The 25,518-nt window shown below is 38.2% G+C and overlaps 1 protein-coding gene across 8 annotated transcripts in view; it reads left to right on the forward strand.

Moving 5' to 3' along the window:
- Positions 1–25,518, forward strand: part of Ccdc15 (coiled-coil domain containing 15) — a 71,096-nt gene that overhangs the window by 43,609 nt on the left and 1,969 nt on the right. For 6 of the 8 annotated variants that reach the window (XM_048448772.3, XM_048448754.3, XM_087905714.1 and 3 more), the window contains 3 exons: positions 21,555–21,731; positions 22,203–22,351; positions 23,917–24,070. In XM_048448772.3, the coding sequence (XP_048304729.2) occupies positions 21,555–21,731; positions 22,203–22,351; positions 23,917–24,044 (454 nt within the window). In that variant the 3' untranslated portion in view covers positions 24,045–24,070. Of the gene's footprint in view, positions 1–3,354; positions 3,544–21,554; positions 21,732–22,202; positions 22,352–23,916; positions 24,071–25,518 lie in introns of those variants that run through there. The other 2 variants (XM_087905713.1, XM_087905718.1) reach the window with 2 other exon arrangements.

The following is a 25,518-nucleotide window of genomic DNA, read 5'->3' on the forward strand; positions in this document are numbered from 1 at the left end:
AGGTCTCTGTTGTAGGCAATAAAGTCTGTAGCTGGGTGATACTGATGTTTACTTTCTCCTCCAGCACCATGCATGCAAGTCAGGAGAGGTGATACACCAGCTCTATTTCTCTTTTTCCAATGACATTGTTTCCTTATTTTGACTTTGAGAATTTTTATGTATATGTTGAGTTTAAGATCTTTGTAAAAATCTTTTTAAATACGTTCTTTTCAGTTTCTGTCATATCTTCTCATTCATTTGACAATACTTTTTTCAGAACAGAAAATTTTAATGGTCTAGTTTATCATTTTTTTCCCATGGATTAATTCTGCTATATCTAAATCATCTTCTAGGAGCTATATGGTTTTTATGTTTGACTCTATAATACATTTTGAGGGGCTTTTAATTTTGCATTTTAAGACAAAGCCCAGACTGGTCTGGAACTCAGTATATCTAAAAATGATCTCAAAATGCTGTCCCTTCAACCTGCACATCTCAGTGCTGAGATTACAGTTCTTGATCCCACCATGCCTAGTTTAGAGGTGGGTTTTTGTTGTTTGTTTTGTGTTTTTTTGAAAATAGGATCTTGCTGTATAGTTCAGATTGGTCTTGAACTCATAATCTTTCTGTTTTAGCCACTGAATCTCTGGGATTATAAATAAGTGTGATCAAGCTTGACTGTGCAGTTTGAATTAAGTTTTTATAAGAAATATAAGGTCTTTGTTTAAAATAATTTTTGTATGAAGATACTCAGATTTTCCCAGCACCATTTATTGAAAAGACTGTCTTTTCTTAATTATGTTACTTTTGCCCCTTTGTGAAAGGTCAGATGACTGTATTTATGTACTTCCATATTTAAAATCTCTGTTCTGTTTTATTGACCTATTTGTTCACTCCTTTTGCAAATACTACACAGTCTTCATTATTTTAGGTATTTAGTAAGTCTGAAGCTTTAACCCTCCTTCATTTTTCTCCTCTTAGATTGTATCTTTACAAGGTACCTAAAAAAGGTGTCTTTTATCTCTTTACAAACTTTAGAATTAGTGTGTCTAATAAGTGTCCATAAGATCACTTGCTGAATTGCACTGGAATTCCATGATCTGTAGAAAAGACTGGGAGAATTAGCATGTCAGCAGTACTTAACATTATAATTTTTTATGTTTTTTAAAAAATTGATTTATTTGTTTTGTGTATGAGTGTTTTGTTTACATATATGTCTATATATCACATGCATACATGCTGTTGCCTGCACAGGCCAGCAGTGAGAGTCAAATCCCCTGGAATTGGAGTTATAGACAGTTGTAACCCACCCATGTGGGTGCTGGGAATCAAAACAGAGTCCTCTGGAAGAGTGGCCAGTGCTCTTAAAACTGCTGAGCCATCTCTCCAGCTCTACTTTCTCTCTCTCTCTCCTCTCTTTCTTTCTCTCTTGATTACTAACATTTATATAATTTTTTACAATCTGCTTTTTCCCTGTTCCTTATTGACATGTAGGAAAATGACTTTTTATATAATCCTGCTGTTACTATTCGTTTCAAGAGTGGTTTTGATGATTCTTTTAGAATTTCAATGTAGATGAATATATCATCTTTTTTGTTTGTTTGTTTGTTTTTTGTTTGTTTGTGTTTTTTTTTTTTGAGACAGGGTTTCTCTGTAGCTTTGGAGCCTGTCCTGGAACTAGCTCTTGTAGACCAGTCTGGTCTCGACCTCACAGAGATCTGCCTGCCTCTGCCTCCGAGTGCTGGGATTAAAGGTGTGTGCTACCACTGCCTGGCGAATATATCGTCTTTAAACAAAGACATTTCTTTCCTAGTCTTTAACCTTTATTTCCTTTTCTTGTCTGATTACATTTGCCAAAACTCCTGATGCAGTGTTGATAGAAAATGGTTGAAGGACCATTCTTGGTTGTTCCTGGTCTTAGAAAGGAAGTTTACAATTTCCCACCATTAAGTATGATCTTAACTGTGTTGGGGTGGGGGAGTAGGGCATATAGAGGTCAGACATGAGTGATGTCAACTGTCGACTTCTGTCACTCTCCACCTTATTTTTGAGATGAAATCCTTCACGGAACCTAGAGTTTGACATTTTTTTTAGCTAGGCTAGCCCCTTGAATCCTCATGTATCCATTCCCCAGTGCTGGGGTTACCACCTCTGGCTTTTACACAGGTCCTGATGCTTGCAGGCCCTCTATCCACCAGGCTGTCTGCCTGGCCCTCTGAGATGGAGATACCCATTTTGTGGTATGATGATTGAATGAAATTGAGAAATATATGTAAATGAGTTAGTATTGTATCTGATATTTAATAAAAATCACAGTATGGAGTCTCTATCACTGCCACAATGTTTAATAAATAGAGGACAGACAGATGGAGAAAAGGAGACCAAAAATGTTGATTATATTGCTGAGAGTGCAGCAGGCATCATCCAGGGCTATAGTAGGAGGTCGCTTATTTGTTCCTGGCTGCCCAGACCACAGAATAATCACTCAGAAACTATATTATTTAAACCATTGCTTGGTCAATCACTTAAGCGTATTGCTAGTTAGCTCTTATATCTAAAATGAACCCATTTCCATTATTTTATAGTTTACCATGAGACTCATGACCTACCAGCAAGGTTCCAGCTGGCATCTTTCCCCTCTGGCAGCTTCATAGCATCTCACAACTCTGCCTTCTTTCTCCCAGCATTCATCTTCCCCCCTGCCCAGCTCTACTCTGCCCTATCACAGGCCAAGCCAACTTCTTTATTCATTAACCAATAAAAGCAACACATATACAGAAGGACTTCCCACACCATAGGGCAAGACTTCTTACCTTTTCATTCTCAGTACCCATTTTTATGCAACTCTGGACACACAGTTTTATAAGTAGTATATATTTATTTCTTTGGTATAAACTTTTCCCGCATATTAAAGACTAGAGGAAAATTTCATACTAATGAAATGGATGTGCTTATTTTAGTTTTACATAAAATTTTCAAGAATGATTTAAATATTTGACCTTCAGGATTTAGAAGATTTTCAACATTTTTCAGATTTAATATTTTGATTTCATAATCGTTAATTCTAGGAAAGTTTTTCAGATAATTATGTAGTACAAAATTGCTGAAGTGTGTTCAGGGCCTTGTTAGATGATGCTAGAAATTCTTTTTTTTTTTTTAATTTCTTTTGGTTTTTCAAGACAGGGTTTCTCTGTAGCTTTGGAGCCTGTCCCAGAACTGACTCTGTAGGCCAGGCTGGTCTTGAACTCACAGAGATCCACCTGCCTCTGCCTCCCAAGTACTGAGATTAAAGATATGTGCCACCCATCTAGAAATTCTTTTTTAATCCCAAACCAAAATGTATTTAATAATTTATTGATGTTGTTGTGTTCACAGGTATTTTGCCTGCATGTATGTCTGTGTGAAGTGTCAAGCCCTGGAACTGCATTTACAGACAGGTGTGAGCCACCATGTGGTTGCTGGGAATTGAACCCAGGTCCTCTGAAAGAACAACCAGTGCTATTAACAGCTGAGCTACCTCTCCAGTCCCCATATTTAATAATTTTAAAAGAAACCCTGATTTGCAACTGTAACAATAGCTTTTAAAATTAAAATATTTTAACACAATACAATTCAAAGGTTTACTAATTTGGATCTTACTAATTGATACTGTCTTAAGAGATAATAATTTGCTGGGCAGTAGTGGTGCATGGCCTTAATCCCAGCACTTGGGAGGCAGAAGCAAGTGGATTTCTCTGAGTTCCAATACAGCCTAGTCTACATAGAGAAACCCTGTTTTGTAAAACAAATAAATAAAAAAGATAAATAATTTGATCCTAAGGAATGATGTAGGAACATACAGAAAGTCTTTGTTTTAAGAGCAGGACACTCTGAAAAACACTGCAGTTTGCAGCATAACAGTAGTCTTAAATCTCTGCTGAGGCATTTCAGGCAGTGCTTAATGACATCACATGGCTATGCACAGTACAAAGTGTGCACTAAGTTCAGAAGCAAGACTGTGGGGAAGTTGTGATGTAATTTTGAATTTTCATCATTAGGTATTCAGAAACCTTTCATTGTTGCCAATTTTGTTTGTGATCCCTGTATTAAGTTGTATAATCCTGTATGTAAGTGTGGCTCACAGTTTCAGAAATTGGGAGCTGGAGGACCATGACAACCAAATTCCCATCCTGAAGAGTACTGTCATCTGTCCTGTTTCTGATGAATGGAGATATTTTGTGAGCACAGGGAGCTGGTCATGGAAGCAGTGAGTCTTGGCCAGGGACACTAAGGGGCTTAGTAAATGGGGCTGGGGTAGAGAGAGATTGTGTGTGTGCATATGTGTTGGGCTAGGTTAGTGGGTCCTAGGGAAAATCCTTATGAAGTATAGTTTTTGTGTATTTTTTGGTAGAACTCTAATATTTTATGGATCCTTTGTATTTTTTTTCCTTTGAGGCAAGTTTTCTTGTAGTCACGGTTGATTATGTAGTTGAGAATGACTTTGAACTCCTGACCTCCCTGCCTCTACATCTCAGTTGCTGAGATTGCAGGCTTGCATGGACTGAACACGAAAATTTGTGTATGCTAGGCAAGAAATCAACTAACAGTATTGCATCTATAGCTTCAATCTTTATGTTCTTAATGTTCTTTAGAACTGTCCTTATATAATCTTACTCAATAACAACACTAGAACTTAAGTAAGGATATTGGCTTTGAAGAAGTCTGTGATACCTATCCTAGATTTATCTTACTGTGTCTTATCTTTTAGCCATAATTATGGTCTGATCAACATCAAAGTTATCTTCCAGTTCTTTGTGTGTCCATTGGGTTAAAGACAGAATAGAAATGTGTTTAGCTCAGTTTATTTCACTGAACCAATATTTCTCTCCTGTAGGTTTGATGCCTAATATAAATCTTATGACACGTGACATAATCAATGGAGAATTTTTATTTAGCAAGATAACTGACTTTTAAAGAAAAAAAGGTTTTTAATCACTGTTTTCTACTGGATAATCTTCCTATTCTCCTAGATTTATACTCAAAAAATAGTATGAAAGGTGCTGGTTGTTTAGCAGGTGGCATCAGAAGACTTAAAATCATGTTGTTGACAAATAGGTTAATTTTTTTTTCTTTTTGTTTGTTTAAGAAACCAAATATGCATTGTAGGCGGTCCTTCTGTTTATGTGTTGCTTTCATTGGTTAATGAATAAAGAAACTGCCTTGGCCTTTTGATAGGGTGGAACTTAGGTATGTGGGGAAAACAGAACTGAATGCTGGGAGGAAGAAAGCAGAGTCAGAGAAGCCATGGATCCTCTGCCTGAGATGGACGCCAATTAGAATCTCTGGTAAGCCACTGCCATGTGGCAATACACAGATTAATGGAGATGGGTTAAACTAATATGTAAGAGTTAGCCAATAAGAAGTTAGAGCTAATGGCCAAGCAGTGTTTTAATTAATACAGTTTCTGTATGGTTATTTCGGGTATAAGCTAGCTGGGCATCTGTGACGAACAAGTAGCCCTTCCTTACAACAATGCATTCTTTGGTGGAGGTTGTGTGTTTTAACTTGAAAGCAAAAAAACACTTTCAAAAATAATCATGGATCGGTTTTGTAAGAATGAATTGATTTGCTTCTCTTTGCCCTCTTATAAGAATGAAATTATGTGGTTTTCATTAATTTATCAGCTGCTTATTGTGCTACTACTTATTGCTAGATGTGTTAGATTTAGGGATATGAGAAATGAAGAACACAATTAGAGTTTTCAAGAAACCTGTAGGGTAGATTTGGCTGAGGAATAGGGAAAAGATAAATAAATATATCACCATCATGCTTTGTAATAAGAGTTACAAGGCTCCCCTCCCAGCTGGCTCCTACCTCCTTATATAATGAGGATAACATGATGGACCTCTGTAAAGGTGCTATGCTGATTAAAATAAGATAGTATCATATCTAAATGAGTTTGACACAGTGTCTGGAACATGGTGCGTTTTCAGTAGGTGTTAGTGGCTGCTATTATTATAAGAAACAAAAGAATATGTGAGAGCACAGAAACTGGTTTTAAACTAAAGTTGAGAGCCTGGGTGGCAGAAAGGGAAGACTTCCCAAATCTAAGTATTGAAGAATTACTAGGAATGGCATGAGATAAAGATGGAATTTGAATGGGGAAGGAGGAGACGGGAATTGTAGGTTAAAGGACTAGCATTGCAAAAGTGGTGATTTGTGAGACAATATGACATTTCTAATGTAATCAGAGCTAAATAAATGGCAAGATTTGAGCCTTAAGACGTAAAGACAATATCATAAAGAGCTTAGTGTGTCAGGAGGAAGTTGGACTTTATACTGAGAACAATCAGGAGCCCAATTAGAGGCATTGTGGGAATAGATAAGACTAGCTGCTAGGAGTTTGTTACATAAGACAAGAAGAGAATGAAATTATTTAAAAGTATGGATTAAACCCTTATTGGGAGTCAGTTGCAGTACTGCTGGGTTCAGTTGGTTCAGACATCATTCATGGTAGCAGTAACCACCAGTCTTGAATGTTTTTACCGTTAGGTATGACGTTGGATGCTTTAGAAGTATTAGCTCATTTGCTCATTTCAATAACTTAATAAGGTTGATTTTATCCTTTTTGTTCTAAGTGATCTGCCTAATTGTCCCAGATTTGGTGGCTCCTTCGCCTAATTTTTAGAAATTTTTAACATGGCCTGTCACACGTGAGTAGGCCAAGATGGTAAAGAGTAGAAGGTAGTTTTCAGAGAGGGATTTAAGGATGATAACTAAATCTGTGGCTCGTGCTACCAAATGAATGAAGTACTGTTAAACACATCTCCCAAGAAAGAGATAACATAAATAGAGGATAAATTTAAACTGGGGTCTATGGACTTGAGGTATGAAAAAAACATCCAGTAGATATTGCAGTAAGAAATGTTAAATTCTTCTTCTTATTATTATCATTATCATTGGATATGGGAAGATGGGATCTGTGTAGCTCAGGTTGGTCATGAAGTCTCTGTAACCAAGGATGACCCTGAACTTCTAGAATCCCTACTTTTAACTCCTGGGGGCTGGAATTCCAGGTGTGAGCTGCCATGCTGAGTATCCAGCCCAGGGTTTATGCCATGTAAGCATCCTACTAACTGAGCTATATCTCCAAACCTTGTTAAATTAATTGGTAAGGAATAATTCTTTCAGAGTTAGGAAATGGGAGTCATGGAAAACAGTCTGAACAAAGACTGAGACTGTGCTAGGTTAGGCTTTAGGATTTAGTCTTGTGGAGCAAAGAAACAGACTTACACCTCCTTGAGAAGGTATTTTTCTAGCGGAGCAGCTCTTCACTTATGAATAAGCCTGTGTCTCCATCTTAGAAGAATTCCTTTTATTTGAATGTATTATTAGTGTTAGTAAGTTTCTGTAATTACACAGGAAGAAGGTTCAGGAGTCAAAAGATAGCCCCTATTTTTAGTTCTGTGTATTTTAGTTTCACTTTGTAAAGGATTAGTGATATGAATGGCCTTACAATGTGGAAGAAGATTGAGTTATAAGAAGAATACTGTAGAACATGATAGTACACACCTTTAATCCCAGCACTAGGGAGGCAGAGGCAGGTGGATCTCTGTGACTTCAAGGCCAGGCTGGTCTATATATTCAGTTTTAAGCTAGCCAAAGCTACCTAGTGAGACCCTGTCTCAAACAAAGCAAAACAAAACCCCACAAAGTTTTGAATTGTTTCCCAAATTAGATTATTGTTTTTATTTTATTTTATATACATATTCATAATGATATCAGTTTGTTTTTAGAGTATACTTCAGAAGTGTAAATATTAGTATCTACTTGTTTAGTTGTGCAAATGCCCAGTATATTGAATTTATAGACCAACTTGTAGTCTCTTGGATTCTTACTTCTTTTTTTTTGAAAATTTGACATTGGTTTCAGAATACTTTTCCTTATTACCAGAGAAATATTGTAATAGCAGTCACACCATTGTTTTGGCCTCCTCTGGCTTCTATTGTTTATTAGTAAAGGTGTGTTTGCGTAAGACGCGTCGCAGACTCTAAAGAATAGAAACTTGTTTATAGAGCATTTGTTTCTTTATTAACCTTTGTAGCACTATCGTTTTTGATTTTATGCTCCTTTCTGAAAGTGCTCTATGGTAGTTAGTCTTATTCTGAGAATTCTGGCTACAATTATGGATTCTTCCTTGAGGAAATATCTCTGAGATATCCAGTGGAGATGTCAACTTGACAGGTAGACTTGGATCTCAAAGCTGTAATCAATAGCAGTGCTGTGACTTTGTGAGTTACAGGTGACTGTGGGTGGTAACTGAAGCAGAAGCCATAGATTAAGACTAGGGTGAGAGAATGTGATGTCATGAGGAAGAAAATACCTACTAGAGCTTAAAGAAGATAAGCTGGCAAGGCAGGCAGGAAAGAATGGGTCCAGAGAGGGGCATGAGGAAACCTAGCAGCAGAAACAATGCATTCAGAGGCTGAGGAAAAAAGTTTCAAGAAGGAAGGAGTAGTTAGCAAGTCAGTAAGGTCAGGAAAGTGTTCCCACAGTTCCTCAGCCTTTTTTTTTTTTTAATCAGTGCCCCATAGAGCCCTTTTAGACCTTTCCCCAACACACCTTCAAATCTTAGTACACAGATAGAATGCATTTTTGTTTATGTACTGTGGCTTTTTGGAGTGTCACAGACTATTGTAATACTTGAAATTATTTGTCCGTTTGGGACAGCATTGCCTATGCAGAGAAAGCATGCACCAAGTGGAGTAAGTGACCTTAAAAAACTGTTTTTTAGTGGCGTGCTCCATCTGTAAGCTGTTTCAGAGGGGGTGAAGAAATGTAGAACTGGAAGCAAAAGGTTGAGATAACCGACTGAAGAGAAGGACATCCAGGTGGAGGCAGGGGGTTAACCCATCAATTCTGTCCTGTCAGGGGTACCTAAGATTTCAGCCCAAATAAAGAGAACCATCCAAAGATTGTTTATGATGCTGGTTGTAGTGCACAAGCTAACACATGGTTTGAATTTGATAATTATCTTTTCTGTTGTCATTCACTGGTCTCTGTTTATATTTCATCACTGAAAACCTCACTCTGCTTCATCAGATTTGCTTTTATGACAAGGTCAGGAATTACTGACCATAACAAATTTGAATGTTCTCAAAGTATGTTTCTTAACTGGCTCTCTTTTGAAAAGTTCTTTGGTCAGTGGTCAGAACCCACTCATAGGCACTCCAAAAGAATGTTTTACTAGTCCCCTGAGTGTTCTCAGTCCAGTCGAGCTGATCAAGGTGAACCATTACAGAACAGAGTTGGGAAGGAATACTGGTTGACCACCGTGATGTTGCAGTTGTAACCACCCTTAAAAGCCCAGGTCACCATAGCATAGTTCACAGTATAATAATTAAGAAATAGTGAACAGGGTTAAAGAGATGGTTCAGTAGTAAGAGTGCTAACTGCTCTTTTAGAGGATCCAGTCTTGATTCCCAGGACCGGCATGGTACCTAAAAGCCATTTGTAACTCCAGCTCCAGGGGATTTAATGCTATCTTTTTACCTTGGTGGGTACCACATGCATGTGGTGCATGGACAGACATGCAAATTAAACACGCATACACATAAAATAAAAATAAAGAAATCTTTCTTTAAAAGTGAAAAAAAGAAAAAACAAGCAAGCTGGGCAGTGGTGGCACACACATTTAATCTCAGCACTTGAGAGGCAGAGGCAGGTGGATCTCTGTGTGTTCGAGGCCAACCTGGTCTACAAAGCAGGTTCCAGGACAGCCAGGGCTACACAGAGAAACCCTATCTCCAAAAACAAAAACAGAACAAAGAAGAAAACATGGATCCTAGCCAAGCACCAGTGATCTTAGGCTCGCCTGTTGAGTTGGCACTCGCAGTCTTTTCCTTTCGTTCTCTAACTTAGGTTGAGAGCCACATAGGTTAAAGTCAGCACCGCCTCTGTGTGTGCCTGTGTGGGGTTTTTCCACATCACCCAACTCACATTCCCAAGTTCATTGCCTTTAAATCTTGATCTTCCCTGGTATAAAGAGATTCCCTGTGCCCAGATTGCATTGAGATTTCTCACCTCTGCCCTATTACACCTTTATGTTGTGCTGCAGTTTCAGTCATACCATAAAAACGTTTTTATGCGCTTTGAGAAATACTCAGCTTAGATTTATAGGGGTAGCTCAGAAAATACTAGCAAATGTGGGAAGGCAGTTATGAGAAAACCCTTGTATAACATGTCTTTGTTTCTCTCTCCTGGGAGTGGCTAGTAGTTAGCTATCAGAATGCGGATGAATTAACTGCACACTGACAACATCCATGCCTATTTTTCTAGTGCCTCATCTTTTAGTTTTGTAGTATGGTGTCTAGATCTTAAATTTAACCTAACAAAATGGAGGCTTTAATTTTCCCCTGGAGTTGACAGTCTGCCACACATAGATAGAGGCCTAGAATTTTTAGCAGTCTTGCTTTATTCAAGAAGTATGAGTCTATGGGCTAGAGGAGTCATTTAGTGGTTAAGAGCACTTGGCTGCTCTTACAGAGGACCTGGTTGGGTTCCCAGCACCCACATGATGGCTTATAACCACTCCAGTTCCAGGGTATCTGACACCCATGTACATGTGTATATACAGACAAAACACTTAGATACATAAAATAAATAAATAAATCTTTGAAAAAGTATTTACCAGTACTGGGATTACAGACACATGCTGTTGCACCTGACTTTCATGGGTGCTGACAATCCAAACTCAGACTCTCATGCTGGTATGGCAAACACTTTACTGACTGAGGCATCTCCGCAGCACCAAAAGTTGATAAGTTTGGACATGTATAGCACATGCAACCACCACTACCAGTGTCATGATAGTAGACATACCTGTTGTGCTGGCTAGTTTTATGTCAACTTGACACAAACTAGAGTCATCTGAAAGGAGGGAATCACAATTTAGTAAATTACTCCATAAGGGCATTTTCTTAATTAGTGATTGATGGGGGAGGTCCTGGCCCATTGTGGATAATGTTATCCCTGGGCTTGGTAGCCTAGGGTTCTATAAGAAAGCAGGCTGAGCACACTAGAAAGCAGCAACCTCTGTGGCCTCTGCATGAGCTCCTGTCTCTAGGTTCCAGTCCTACTGGAGTTCCTGTCCTGACTTCCTTCAGTGATAGACTACGCTGTGGAAGTATGGGTCTCATAAATCCTTTCCTCTCCAACTTGCTTTTGGTCAAGGTCATACATAGCAATAGTAACCCTAACTGGGGCAGCTGTCACCCTCAGGACTTTTGTCATATGACCCTTGTCAGCCTTCTGTACCCTCTACCTCTAACCCAGGCAACACTGGTTTGCATATTTTAGAGTTATATTCAAGCACACTTTGGAGATACTATGGGTTTGGTTCCCAACCACTGCAATAAAGTAAATATCACAAAAGACAGTCACTTGAATTGTATTCCTGGTGCATATAAAACTTATCTTTATTTTATACTATAACATCACCTATTAAATGTGTAATAGCATTGTATCTAAAAATATAGAATGTATACACTTTCATTAAAAATACTTTAGTAGATGGCGTGGTGGTGCATGCCTTTAATCCCAATACTGGGGAGGCAGAGGCAGGAATATCTCTGTGATTGGAGGCCAGCCTGGTGTACTGAGCAAGTTCTGGGCCAACTAGGGTGACATAGTGAGACCCTGCCTCAAATAAATTCTTTATTAGTAAGAAATCTTGACAATCACCTGAGCCTTTAACTAACAGTAATCTCTCTTTCTTAGTGGGATGTCTTGTCCTTGTGTTAATGACTGCTTACTTATCAGAGTGAATGGTTACTGGATATTGAAATGGCTATGGGAGTTTTTATTATTTAAATTATTTTTATTTTGAAACAAGGTCTCTCATTCGTTTTGTAGTCCAGGCTAGATTAGAACTTTCTGTGTAACTCTTATCTTTCTCACTTACCCAAATTACCATACTTGGTTAATAGTTTCTTAGAATCAGGTACCATTAACCGACCCTTGTTTATATGAAAGGTATGTTTTTGGCACATGGTATTACTTGATAGCATTTGCTCACAGTAATCCTTTCCAGAACACTTACAGCTACTTTTCCCAAGTCAATTAGATCTATCTATCCACAGGAAGTATGGGAATAATATTGATCTCTTCATATATCCCCATCAGAGCTCTTGGAGATCCAAGTTCATTATCAACAATGAGTAATTGGTTTTTTCCAGAAGAGCTTTTTGTTGTGTTTTGTTTTCCCTAAGAAGTAGTTCTCGGCAATCATACCAAAAGCATTGTACAGATTCAACGCAGTGCCCATCAAAATCCCAGCAAAATTCTTCAAAGACCTCGAAAGAACAGTACTCAACTTCATATGGAAAAGCAAAAATCCCAGGATAGCCTAAACAATCCTGTACAATAAAAGAACTTCTGGAGGCATCACAATCCCTGACTTCAAACTCTACTACAGAGGTACAGAACTGAAAACAGCCTGGTATTGGCATAAGAACAGACAGGAGGACCAATGGAACTGAATAGAAGACCCGGATATCAATCCACACATCTTTGAATGCCTGATCTTTGATAAAGAAGCAAAAAATACCAAATGGAAAGAAGAAGGCATATTTAACAAGTGGTGCTGGCATAACTGGATATCAACATGTAGAAGAATGAAAATAGACCCATATCTATCACCATGCACAAAACTCAAGTCCAAGTGGATCAAAGACCTTAACATAAAGCCAGCCACACTGAACCTTATAGAAGAGAAAGTGGGAAATACACTTGAACTCATTGGCACAGGGAGCCACTTCCTAAATATAACCCTAGTAGCACAGACACTGAGAGAAACAATTAATAAATGGGACCTCCTGAAACTGAAAAACTTCTGTAAAGCAAAGGACACAGTCAACAATACAAAACGATAGCCTACAAAATGGGAAAAGATCTTCACTAACCCCACATCAAACAGAAGTCTGATCTCCAAAATATACAAAGAACTCAAGAAATTGGACACCAAAAGATTACATAATCCAATAAAAAATGGATTATAGACCTAAACAGAGAACTCTGAACAGAGGAATCTAAAATGGCTGAAAGACACTTAAGAAAATGTTCAACATCCTCAGTCATCAGAGAAATGCAAATCAAAGCAACTCTGAGATTCCATCTTACACCTGTAAGCATGACCAAGATCAAAAACACTGATGACAACTTATGCTGAAGAGGTTGTGGGGAAAAGGGACCACTTCTGCATTGCTGGTGGGAATGCAAACTGGTGCATCCCCTTTGGATGTCAGCGTGGTGATTTCTCAGAAAATTAGGAAACAACCTTCCTCAAGACCCAGTAATACCACTTTTGGGAATATATCCAAAGGATGCTCAATCGTGTCACAAGGACATGTGCTCAACTTTGTTCATAGCAACTTTGTTTGTCATAGCCAGAACCTGGAAACAGCCTAACTGCCCCTTGACTGAAGAATGGATAAGGAAAATGTGGTACATTTACACAATGAAGTACTACACAGCAGAAAGAAATAATGACATCTTGAATTTTGCAGAAAAATGGACGGAGCTAGAAAACATTATTTTGAGTGAGGTCACCCAGACCCATAAAGACAATTATCACATGTACTCACTCATATTTGGTTTTTAAACATAAAGCAAAGAAAGCCAGCTTACAAACCACAATCTCAGAGAACTTAGACAACAATGCGGACACTAAGAGAGACTTACATAGATCTAATCTACATGGGAAGTAGAAAGTAGAAAAAGACAAGAGGGTTGAAGTGGGGAGAGGAGAGGCAGGGAGGGGAGCAGAGAAAAATGTAGAGCTCAATAAATGTCAATAAAAAATGTGTATAAAAAAAGAAGTACTTCTCAACAGTAGGCATAAACTACTCAGTGAGTAGCCTGGGGATGTACCTCATTTGATAGACTGCTTGCCTAGCATATACACATCCCTGGGATGATCTCCAGCACCATGGAAACTACATGATGGCAACACACCTATGATTCCAGCACTTAGGAAGAGATAGGAGGACCAAAAGTCATCCTTGAAATCCATTTAGCCTTAGTCATCTTGACACAGCTGGGAGTGTTTTGCGAGGAGAAGCCTCAATTGAAAATATACCTGGATCAAGTTTGTCTGTGGGTGTGTTTATGAGGAAATGTCTTGATTATTAATTGATGTAAGCAGCCCAGCCCATTGTGAGTGGTATTGTTCCTTGGGCATGTAGTCCTAAGATGTATAAAAAGCTAGCTAAACATGAGCCAGGGAGTGAGCTAGAGAGCAAGCCAACAAGCCACATTCCTCCATGGTTTGACATTAGGTTCCTATTTGACTTCCTGCCCTTGACTTCCCTTTGTGAAGGACTGTGACCTGGAAGTATAAGATTAAATAAAGTATTTCTTCCCTTAAGGAGGGATTGAAATGCTTTATCATAGCAACAGAAAGGAAACTAGAACATTTGGCTGCATGGGGAATTCCTGGCCATCCTGAAACTCATGGAACCTGTCACAAAATTTCTTTCCAGTAAGGATTTTAAATGGGTGCTTTGCCATTTGGGCTTTGTTCCATTAGGACGCATACCAAGTAGATCCAACCCAGGTATTTCTTAAATTTAGCGTTGCACAAAGTCTAAGGACATGAACAAAATAGAGACAAATTATTTGCAAAAATGTAAAATGAGGGGCTGGAGAGATGGCTCAGAGGTTAAGAGCACTGACTGCTCTTCCAGAGGTTCTGAGTTCAATTCCCAGCAACCACATGGTGGCTCACAGCCATCTATAATGAGATCTGGTGCCCTCTTCTGGCATGCAAGCATACATGGAAGGAATGTTGTATACCTAATAAATAAATAAATCTTTAAAAAAAAATGTAAAATGAATTACCTCTAGTTCAGTTCCCAAAAGTTATTGTTTCTACCTGAAATATTATAAACACAGTTTTTACTACTCACAACTCTATCAGCGTTCTGAGCAAAGAGAATCAAACAGCATATTAAGAGAGTAGCATAATATTACCAGGTGGGTTGTACCCCAGGGGCAGAATTGGTTTAGCATTCAAAAGGAGGAATGGAGTTAGAGAGGGAGTGACTTCATGCGTGACCACATGCAAAATCCAATACCTATTTAAAAATTTTAAAAATCCTTTCAACAAATTGAGAAGAGAAGGGATTTTTTTATATACAGAACAGAACATCTATTGAAAATCTTACCACTAATATATTTGATATGAAAGGCTAAACGCTTTCTTTCCAAATCCAAGGCCGCCCGTCCTCGTCACATCTATTCAAGTCATACTAGAGTTCTAGTCAGTGCAATCTGGCAAGACAACGAAATAAAACAACTTAAACAAAGAAGTAGTGATTAAAGATGCCTTTATTTGAAAATGACGTGACCACTTTGTACAACTCCAGTGGAGTTTTAAGGTTAATTGAGTAAGTTTGCAGAGCACATTATTGATGCCTAAAGCTAAGTGTGCATTCCTGTATGCTGCCAGCATAAACGGACATTTCAATACAATATCATAATAGACCAAAAACAGACAGAATAGTGATTGGGGATTTAGTTGAGTAGTCGAGTACTTACCTAGTGCACAAGACCTGGGTTCAGTCCTCAGCTCCAGAAGAGAAAACAGGCAAAATATATTACTTTGTTATATGTATGATGAGAGATACTAACTTGCACTTCTGTTTTTTCTGATTTGGGGTTTTTTTTTTTTTGTTTTGACCTAAGGGTAATACTAGTGTTAGAAAGTAGTTGAGAAGCAGTTTTTCTTCATCAGTCTCGTTGGATGAGTGTCAGCTAGTTTCTTTTCTTCCTTAATCATTTGGTAGAATTTGCCTGTGAACCCATGTGGTTTTGTGTTTCTCATTGTGAAAAATCTCTTAACTGCAGTTTCATTATTGCTGATATGGAACTCTAATAATACGTACCTTTCACATTGTAACTGTATCCAAGTTGTCAATTTTTTTGGCATGAAAGTGTCCTGAGCCTTCTATATTATAGTAGAATATGTAATGATAGCATTTTACTTTTTTATTAATAATTAGTGTCTTTTCCCTCACATTTAGACTGATTTAACAGTTATCAAAGAACTAACTTTTCAATTCAGTATTTTTTCTGTTCTCTTTGTTTTCCAGTTTGTTTCAGATCTCTATATTTCCTTTATTATTTCTTTTCTGATACTTATCTTGAACTTGATTTTTCTCTTTTTATAAAGTAGAAGCTAAGGTCTTTGATGTGGGGCCCTTTTTATTTTATTTTTTTAATATAGGCATTTAATGGTAGAAATTTCCTACTACATGCTCTCTTTTAAAAAATTTATATTATGTATATGAATATTTTGCTGCATGTATATCTGTGTACCATGTGTGTTCCTGCAGAGGCCAGAAAGGGCATCCGATCCCTTGGAACTGGAGTTACAGACAGTGTGAGGTGCCATGTAGTTCTGGAAACCTAGTGGGTCCTCTGGAAGAGCCCTTCTTATCCCCTGAGCCCTCGCTCAGCCTTAACTAAATACTCTTTAGCTGTATAAATCATTTCACTGAGTTAAACTTTCTTTCGAAATTCTACTTCTTTTTTTTCTCATAAGTTATTTGGAAGTATATCATACAGTTCCCAAATATGTTGAATTTTCTAAGAATTTTTATTCATTTCTAATTTAATTCTATTATGGTCAGAAAATATGCTGTGCATTACTTGAATCCTTTTGAATTTATTGACATTGGTTTTATAGTCTAGGGCAGTGGTTCTCAGCCTTCCTAATGCCACAGCCTTTTATTACAATTCCTCATGTTGTGGTGACCCCCAACCATAAAATTATTCTCATTGCTATTTCATAGCAGTAATTTTTGCTACTTCTATGAATTGTAATGTAAATATCGTTGTTTTCCAATGTCTTAGGTAACCCCTGTGAAAGGGTCATTCAGTTCCCAAAGGGGTTGAGTGAGACCCACAGGTTGAGAACTGCTGGTCATAGGGTATTGTCTGTGCTGACAAAATTTTCAAGTTCAAGAGCTTTGCAATTGGAAAACTATTATGCTTAAACTCTTACTCTATAGATTCAGTTAGATAAAGTTGGTTCATAGAGTCTACTGTATCATTTCCATTATTCTGTCTACTTCCTGTGCCAGTAATTGAGGAAAAGACATTGACATTTTTGTGTATATTTCAGGTTTTTTTGGAGGAGGTGCTCGATCCGAAGGACTTGGGCCCCCCACATACATTTCAATGTTTGTTTATTTGCTCTTTGAGACAGGGTTTCTCTGTAGCTTTGGAACCTGTCCTGGAACTAGCTCTTGTAGACCAGGCTGGCCTTGAACTCACAGAGATCCACCTACCTCTGCCTCCTGAGTGCTGGGATTAAAGGCATGCGCCACCACCATCCAGCTATATTTCAATTTTTTAATGTTTCCTTATAGTTCTATCAATTATTACCTTATCCATGTGTGCAGGTTCATGTATATTTTTGATATATATAAAATATTTATGAATACAGATCATTTTAAAAATATATGTATAGGTGTTTTGCCTGCATATATGTATGTGCACCACTTGTGTATTTGGTACATGAGGAGGCCAGAAAACGGTGTTAGATACCTTGTACTGGAGTTAAAGATGTTTGTGAAGCATTGTGTGTGTGCTGAGAGCAGCCAATTTTCTTTCTTACGTTTGTTTGTTTGTTTTGTTTTGTAGCCTGTGTTCTTAACTGTTGAATCATCCCTCCAGACCCAAAAACGTATTTTTTGTGTGTGGTACTGTGGATTTATTTACTCCCAAGGTCTTACGCTTGCTAAGCAAACCCTCTATTGCTGAGCTGTTAAATCTTACATACATTTTAATGTCTACTCTTGAGTTTAAAAATGTTTGGGACATAGGCTAAGTGTGTGGAGACAGAGGCAGGTGGAGCTGTATGAGTTCAAGGCCAGGCTGGTCTATATTGTGAGTTCCAGGCCAGCCAGACTTAGCATAATGAAACACTGTCTCAAAAAAAAAGAAAAAAAGTGGGGGAGTGGTTCTGGATCTGTCTCCTTCTTTATAGCTCATCATTTTCTTTGCTCTGAGATATATATATATATATATATATATATATATATATATATATATATATGATCTATACTTGATATATTTGTACATATATGCTTCCTTTTAACTGCTCAGGTATACTGTACCCTTTTAAAAAGTCATTTTATTTTTAAGTTTTTATTTATTCATTTAATGTATATGGGTGTTTGTGTGTGAGAGAGAGAACATTGTGTGTGTGTGAGAGAGAGAGTGAGGGTGAGTGTGTGTGTGTGTGTGTGTGTGAGAGAGAGAGAGAGAGAGAGAGAGAAAGAGAGAGAGAGCGCATGTGTGTGGTACCATGTACATAGTATGTGCAAGGAGGCCAGAAGAGAATGTCAGGTTCTCTGGGACTGGAGTTGTTAGCCACCATGTTGGTGCTAGGATTGAATCATAGGTCTGGAAGAAAAACCAGTGTTCTTACCCTCTGAGGCATTTTTCCAGCCCATGCTTTTACTTTTAAAAAGACTTCAAATTGTTTTCCATAGTGGCATGCCATTTTGAATTCCATTAACAAGGTTTTTAATTTCTCATATTCTTTTTGTTTGTTTGTTTGTTTTCAGGCAAAGTTTTGCTATTTGCCCAAGCTAGACTTGAACTTGTGATCCTCATTTCTTTACTTCTCCATTAACTGGGGCTATAGATACACACTACCATGCATAGTTCTCATATTTTCTTTTTCTTTCTTTTTTTGAGACAGAACCTCAATGTAGCTCAGACTCTCTTTGAACTCCTGATCCTTTCATCTCTGCCCCCTAGATGTTAGGATTACAGGAATGTGCCACATCCAGTTTTATGTGATGCTGGAAGTTGAACCCAAGCCTTCCTGCATGTTAAGCAAGCACTCCACCCACTGCAGTACATACCCAGCTCTTTGGGTTTTTTAATGTAGCAATCCTGGTGGATATTAAATGATCTTTTTTGTTGTTGTTGTTGAAACAAGGTCTCTCTACATAGCTGACTTAGAACTCAGTCAGCTGGTCAGTATATAGACCAGGCTGGCCTCAATAGAGATCCTCCTGCCTCTGCATCCCAAGACCTAGGATTAAAGGTGTGTACCACCATACTTGGCTAGATGATTTTATCTTTATTGTAACTTTGGGTTGCATTTCTTTGATAGTGAGTGATATTATTGTTGCACACACATCTTGGTCCATTTGTATATAATCTTTGGAGATATGGAATTTCTTTTTCAGATTTTTAATCTGGCCTATTTAATCTGCTTTTTTATTAGCACCCCCTTTGCTGTGATTCATCTTAGAGTTTCTGTCTTTATGCTTATAGATTTATATATATGACAAAATCATAGTTAGCATCTCAGAAATTGCATCTTTCAACCCTAGAAGATTTATGTAAGTCTTTTTCATGTTACTTCTTGTTGTTCAATACAGGGTCTCACTATGTAACACAGACTGACCTGGAAACTCATTGTATAGCTTAGGCTGGCCTCACATATGGGATGATCCTCCTGCTTCAGCCTCTTGAATGCCAAGGTGTATATGTGCCACCATGCCCAGCAGATTTGATTTTTGAACCTGTAAGATATGACTGTAATAACCATGAGAATGTCATTCTGTGTAATTCCAACACAACAGTGTTAGATGATCTTGATTATTCTGCTCATAACGAGTTACTTCCCTGCCTCTTTCCTGCCTCTTGGTATCTTAGTCACTGTTCTGTTGTTGTGAAGAGATACCATGACCGTGGCAACTCTTCTAAAAGAAAACATTTCATTGGAGGTTTTACAGTTTCAGAGGTTTAGTTCATTATCATCATGATGAGGAACATGGCAGCATGCAGGCAGGTACTGGAGCAGTAGCTGAGAGTCTACATCCTGGTCCATAAACAGAGAGTGGGGGGGACTGAGAGAGACTGTGGGCTTGACGTGGGCTTTTATCTGGGGTTTTTTTTTTTTTTTTTTTTTTGAGACAGGGATTTTCGGTAGTCCTAGCTATCCTGGAACTCACTCTGTAGTCCAGGTTGGCCTCTAATTCAGAGATCTACCTGCTGGGTTTAAAGGTATGCACCACCATGTCAGGTTTAGGATTTTTTGAAAACTGGAAACACATACTCAGTTAAATACTTTCTCCCACAGGACCATACCTCCTAATCTTTTGAAATAGTGCCACTCCCTAGTGATCAATCATTGAAATTTGTGACTCTGTGGGGGCATTCTCATTTACACTCTTGGTAATCTTAGGTTGGATATCTGTACTGTTTGGGTTTTTTTTTTGTGTGTGTGTGTGTAACACAAACTTAGACACATCTCAGTAAAGGGAATCTAATTGAGAAAATGCCTCTGTAGGTTAGCCTGTAGGTAAGTCTTTGGCATATTTTCTTGATTAATGATGGATGTGGGAGGGCCCACCTCACTGTAGGTGGTGCTAACTTTGGACAGGTGGGCCTAAATTATTTAAGAGAGCAGTCTGAGCAAGCCAGGAGACGAAAGCCAATAATTAGCCTTCCTCAATGGCTTCTGCTCCCATCTCTGCCTCTAGATTCCTGCCTTGAGTTACTGCAATGACTTCTGAGTTATAAGATGCAAAACAGACCCTTTCCTCCCCCAAGTTGCTTTTGGTTTGGTGTTTATCACAGTAGAAATCCTAAGACAATATTTAACATTGTGTTTTATTTTTTACCTTTTGGTTGGTAAATGTATTGCTATTACAAATGTGTTTTACTCAAATCTACTAGGTTCCATTTAAATTCTCCGCCCCTGTGCTATTGCCTAGGATAGCAGTATTTGAAGGTTGGCAGTGACTGGAATGGCTTTTTGCTTTGTCACCTTCTAGGGATGACTGTGGTTTTGTGGTTGAGATTAGTGTCTTGAAAGCTGTTGTTTATTTCATTTTATTGTATTTGCCATTTAAGTTTCTTTGATGTGAGGACAAATCTGGTACCTGTTAAAGCATTTTGGTAGTGGCAAATGTCCCACCTACCAGTTTTAACCTGAGCCTGTTCTTGTGCTGGGATTCTAACAGCAAGTGTCTTACTGGCAATTTCTCGTTTCCCTTTGAGAGGCAATTTATATAGATTAGAAGATAAACTCGGGGCTGAAGAATGACTCAGTGGTTAAGAACACTGGCCACTCTGGCCACTCTTCCAAAGGACCCAAATTCAATTCTCAGCTCCCACATGACAGTTCACAGCTGTCTGTAACTCCAGTTCCAGAGGATGTGTCAATTCTTACACAGACATACATGCAAGCAAAACCCCAACATACATAGATAAACTCAGGTCAGCCAGCACAAACACTTCTAAAATGCTCTTGTGGCAGGAGGGAGGGCACACCTTTAATCCTAGCACTAGGGAGGCAGAGGCAGGCAGATCTCTGTGAGTTCCAGGACAGCCAGAGCTATACAGAGAAACTGTCTCAAAAACAAAAATAAACTATAAAGTTCTTGAGTTGCTAAACTGATTTTGTGTTGCCCTTTTTAAGGAATTTCTTGAGTTATTTGTATAAGGAAGCTAATTTTAAATAACCGCTTTTAAAAATTCCTAAGTATGTTTTGTTTCATTTTCAGAATTAAGAGACGGAAAGAGCAGCAGCGCTATGCTGAAGAGCAGAGGCTCCTGAGAGTGCACTGTCGTGGAGAGCCTTGTCCAGAGCAGAAAATAAGTGATGTCTTAGCCCAGTTACAGCTTGAAGAAATGAAGGGAGCCAGAGAAAAACAGCACCAGAGAGAAAAAGAATATGTAAGGTGAATTTAAACATTCTGCATGAAATTCTGGCTCTAGAAGAGACAGAAAGTAGGTTTTTCTCATATTCCTTAAGAGACTTGGTGTAGCTAGGCAGTGGTGGTGCACACCTCTAATCCCAGCACTCAGGAGGCAGAAACAAGAGGATCTCTGAGTTAGAGGTCAGCCTGGTGTACAGAGCAAGTTCCAGGATAGCCAGGGCTGCATACAGAAACCCTGTTTCAAAACCAAAGAGAGAGAAAGACAGACAAACACCTTTGGTTTGTCTTCTCAAACTTTTCCTCATTTAGGGTGGATACTCCACCGCTGTTGGATTGGCTAGTACATCTTGAGACTAGCACTGTATTGTCCTAGTGCTATTTCCTGCTGCATAGGAAGACTTGGGGTACAGAGCACTGAAAAGTGGTATAAAATCAAGATTTATGCTTGTTCTCCTAGTCGTTGATTGACCTGACTACACTGTACTTTTATAGATATGTAGAAGCTTTGCGAGCCCAGGTCCAGGAGAAAATGAAGCTTTATAATATCACTTTACCTCCATTATGTTGTTGTGGTCCTGATTTTTGGGATGCCCATCCTGATACCTGTGCCAACAATTGCATTTTCTATAAAAACTACAGAGGTAAGTATCTTAAGGAGTTACTATTAAGTCCTAATAGTAATTAAAATTTTGTGTGTGTGTGTGTGTAGTGATTATGGTTATTTAGAATTTAAGAACTTACTATATGTTTATATATAAGAGAATTTTATAAAACAACTATGTGAGACAATGAAAGTTGTTATAGTTTCATTTCTGGTTAGTCCTTTTTATGATAGAGAAGCATTTCCAACTCATTACATTATATGTAAGAGGACTTGGGCTCCAGATCTTCCCTTAATTGAACATTATTAAGAGTTTGTCCTTTATGGCTAAATTAAGAGTCTGTTATTCACATATTTTAATGGTGTCTAATAAAGACTTACAAATATATATCCATATTAGACTCTAGGCAGAGACTGCTCATTTGTTTTCTGGCCACCCAGATCTGAAAATAATCACACTGAAACTATATTAATTGCAATACTGTTTGACCAATCACTTAGGCATATTGCCTGCTAGCTCTTATTTCTTAAATTTACCCATCTCTATTAATCTGTGCATCATCATGAGGTCGTGTGGCTACATGGCGTCTCACTGACTCTGCCTTCTTTCTTCTTCTGTCTGCTTGGAATTCCTGCCTTGCCCTATTCTGCTAAGCCACTGGCCGAAACACCTTCTTTATTAACCAATGACAATAAAACATATTTCACAGCATACAGAGGGGAATCCCACATCATTAGTCTGTTTGTTCTGCTGGTGAAACAAAGATAAGGACCTCTGTCAAGAGTCCCAAGTAGCCAAGCGATGGTGGCGCACGCCTTTAATCCCAGCACTTGGGAGGCAGAGGCAGGCGGATCTCCGTGAGTCTGAGGTCAGCCTGGTCTACAAAGCTTAATTCCAGGATTGTTACATAGACAAACCCTGTCTGGGAAAACAAACAAACAAACAAACAAACTATCCCAAGCTGAGAGAATAGAATCATTCTTGTAGTTGCTAATGTTTCTTGTTCATCACTAAATGGACTTATAGAACATAGGAGCTCGGTCAGCCTCACATAACACTGAAAATGTTGCCAGTGTTTACATTGTTAGTGTGCTTCATCTCTGTGGTATGAATGTGTCCATCCTATGAATCTTATCATTCCCTTACTTTAAACCTTCTCTTAACAGTGAAATGCATGATATATTTTATGTACTTCTCTCTGGTCTCAGGCCAAACTGCAGCCTCACCAAACTTCTTCATACACTTCTGCATCTCATCCACTTTGTTCTCTACTTGTAATGCCTTCTTTTCTTTCCTCCTGTCAATCCCTAGAGTCCACTTCAAATGGCACAGCTTCTCAAATGCTGTTGGTTCATATGTGTCTTCCTATTATTGTGACCATCTGTATGTGCCTGTGGTGTGGAAGTACTGCCCCACAACTTTAACTCTGCTGCCATTTTCTGTATCCTCTTTCCTGTGCTTACAGAGGGCTTGCTCTAGTCTAAATACTCAATAAACGTTTTTTCAGTGGCATTTTGGGTAAAGAAGTTACTGATAGGAAAAAGAAGTAGGAGAGTTGTTTAGAATCTGACTTTATTCATTGTTGTGCAATCCTTCATTTGCAGCATATAACCGGGCCTTACATTCAGTCATCAACTCTTCTGATATTTCTGAGGGGAACGCGACTCTTCGAAATGCTATTCGTAATTTTGCTTCTGTACATAGACGGACTTCAAAAAAAAGTCTACAATAAGAGTCTGAAATCAGTGCCAATGACTGGTAGTATTTCCACCTTCCTTTACAATCAACCACAAAAAATTATTCAGGAAAGCTGTTAAAGTGTATAAGATGTATTATTAGCTGAAGGAAACCAGTCCTACATAGTAACTGTCTATAGCTAGGTATCTGCCTTGGGATCAGCATGGAAAGTTGAATGCCAAACTTGTCTTGCATTTAGTATGAACCACTGGAACCAGTTATTTTAAAAGTGATTAGAAAGTAGTGTTTCTTATTTTTGCTGGCTTTTTTTAAAATGTCCATTTAGCGTTCTTTCTTTGTCTAATTAGAGAAACTCATGAGAAGTCTTTGAGCTTATCTTACTCTCATCCTGCTAAAATCGTGCTTCTGAGTCTTGAAAGTATTGAAATGTCTGGATGAAGCAGAAGAGGAATGGGCTTCTGAGCACTAATGGTTGTCTGTATTGCTGTTGGCTTTTCTGCTTTTATATAGTAATTAGAGATGAGGCAAGTTTGGATTTGGTGTACTTTAAAATGTTTTTTTCTCCTGCTTCTTTTACTTTTTAAGTTATTGCCTTTTTTCTCAGTCAATGACATTGAAGATAGGACTTTTTAATTTCATTTTTATTCTAACTTTTTTGAGATTTTATTTTTTTATTTTATGTATATAAGTGTTTACCTGAATGTATGTCTGTGTGCCGTGTGTGTATGTTGCCTTTGGAGACCAGACGAAGGCATCAGATCCCCAGGGTTGGAGTTAGAGATGTTGTTACATGCCAAGGGAGTGCAGGGAATATTGAATCTGGGTCTTTTGAAAGAAGAGCTAGTGTTTGTAGCTGCCGAGCCTTCTCTTCAGCCCTGATTTATTACTACTATATAATTTTTACTGCCAAAAAGTCAAACTCTCACTTTTTAATATCTTTTATGTGAAATAATTATGATTAAATATTTTTTCTTTTTTCCAAGACAAGAGTTCTCTGTAGCCCTGGCTGTCCTGGAACTTACTCATTCTGCAGACCAGGCTGTCATTGAACTCAGAGATCCTCCTGCCTCTGCCCCCACCCCCAGTGCTGATGATTAAATTTCGAAAGGTATCCATGAGGTCAAAGGAGTAAAGTTCTGCTTCATTGGTCTATCTTTTTTTTTTAATGTGCTGAATGATGTTCCTAAAACAAAGGAAATAAATATTGCCATGGTTATTATAAATTTGTTATTTTTCACACTATTTCTTGATTCAAAATTTTAAATGATTAAAAACAGCACTTAGTAGACTGGAGAGATGGCTCAGCAGTTAAGAACATTGATTGCTCTTCCAGAGGTCCCAGGTTCGATTCCTGGCACCTACATGACTGCTCACAATTGTCTGTAACTTCAATTCCAGAAAATACAATACCTTCACATAGGCATGCATGCAGGCAAAACACCAGTGAACATGAATTAAAAATAAATTAATTAATTTAAAAAGCAGCACTTAGGCAATGTCAAAAAAAA

This window comes from Myodes glareolus, chromosome 4, assembly GCF_982192425.1.
Source record: "Myodes glareolus chromosome 4, mMyoGla1.1, whole genome shotgun sequence".
NCBI classification, from domain to species: domain Eukaryota; kingdom Metazoa; phylum Chordata; class Mammalia; order Rodentia; family Cricetidae; genus Myodes; species Myodes glareolus.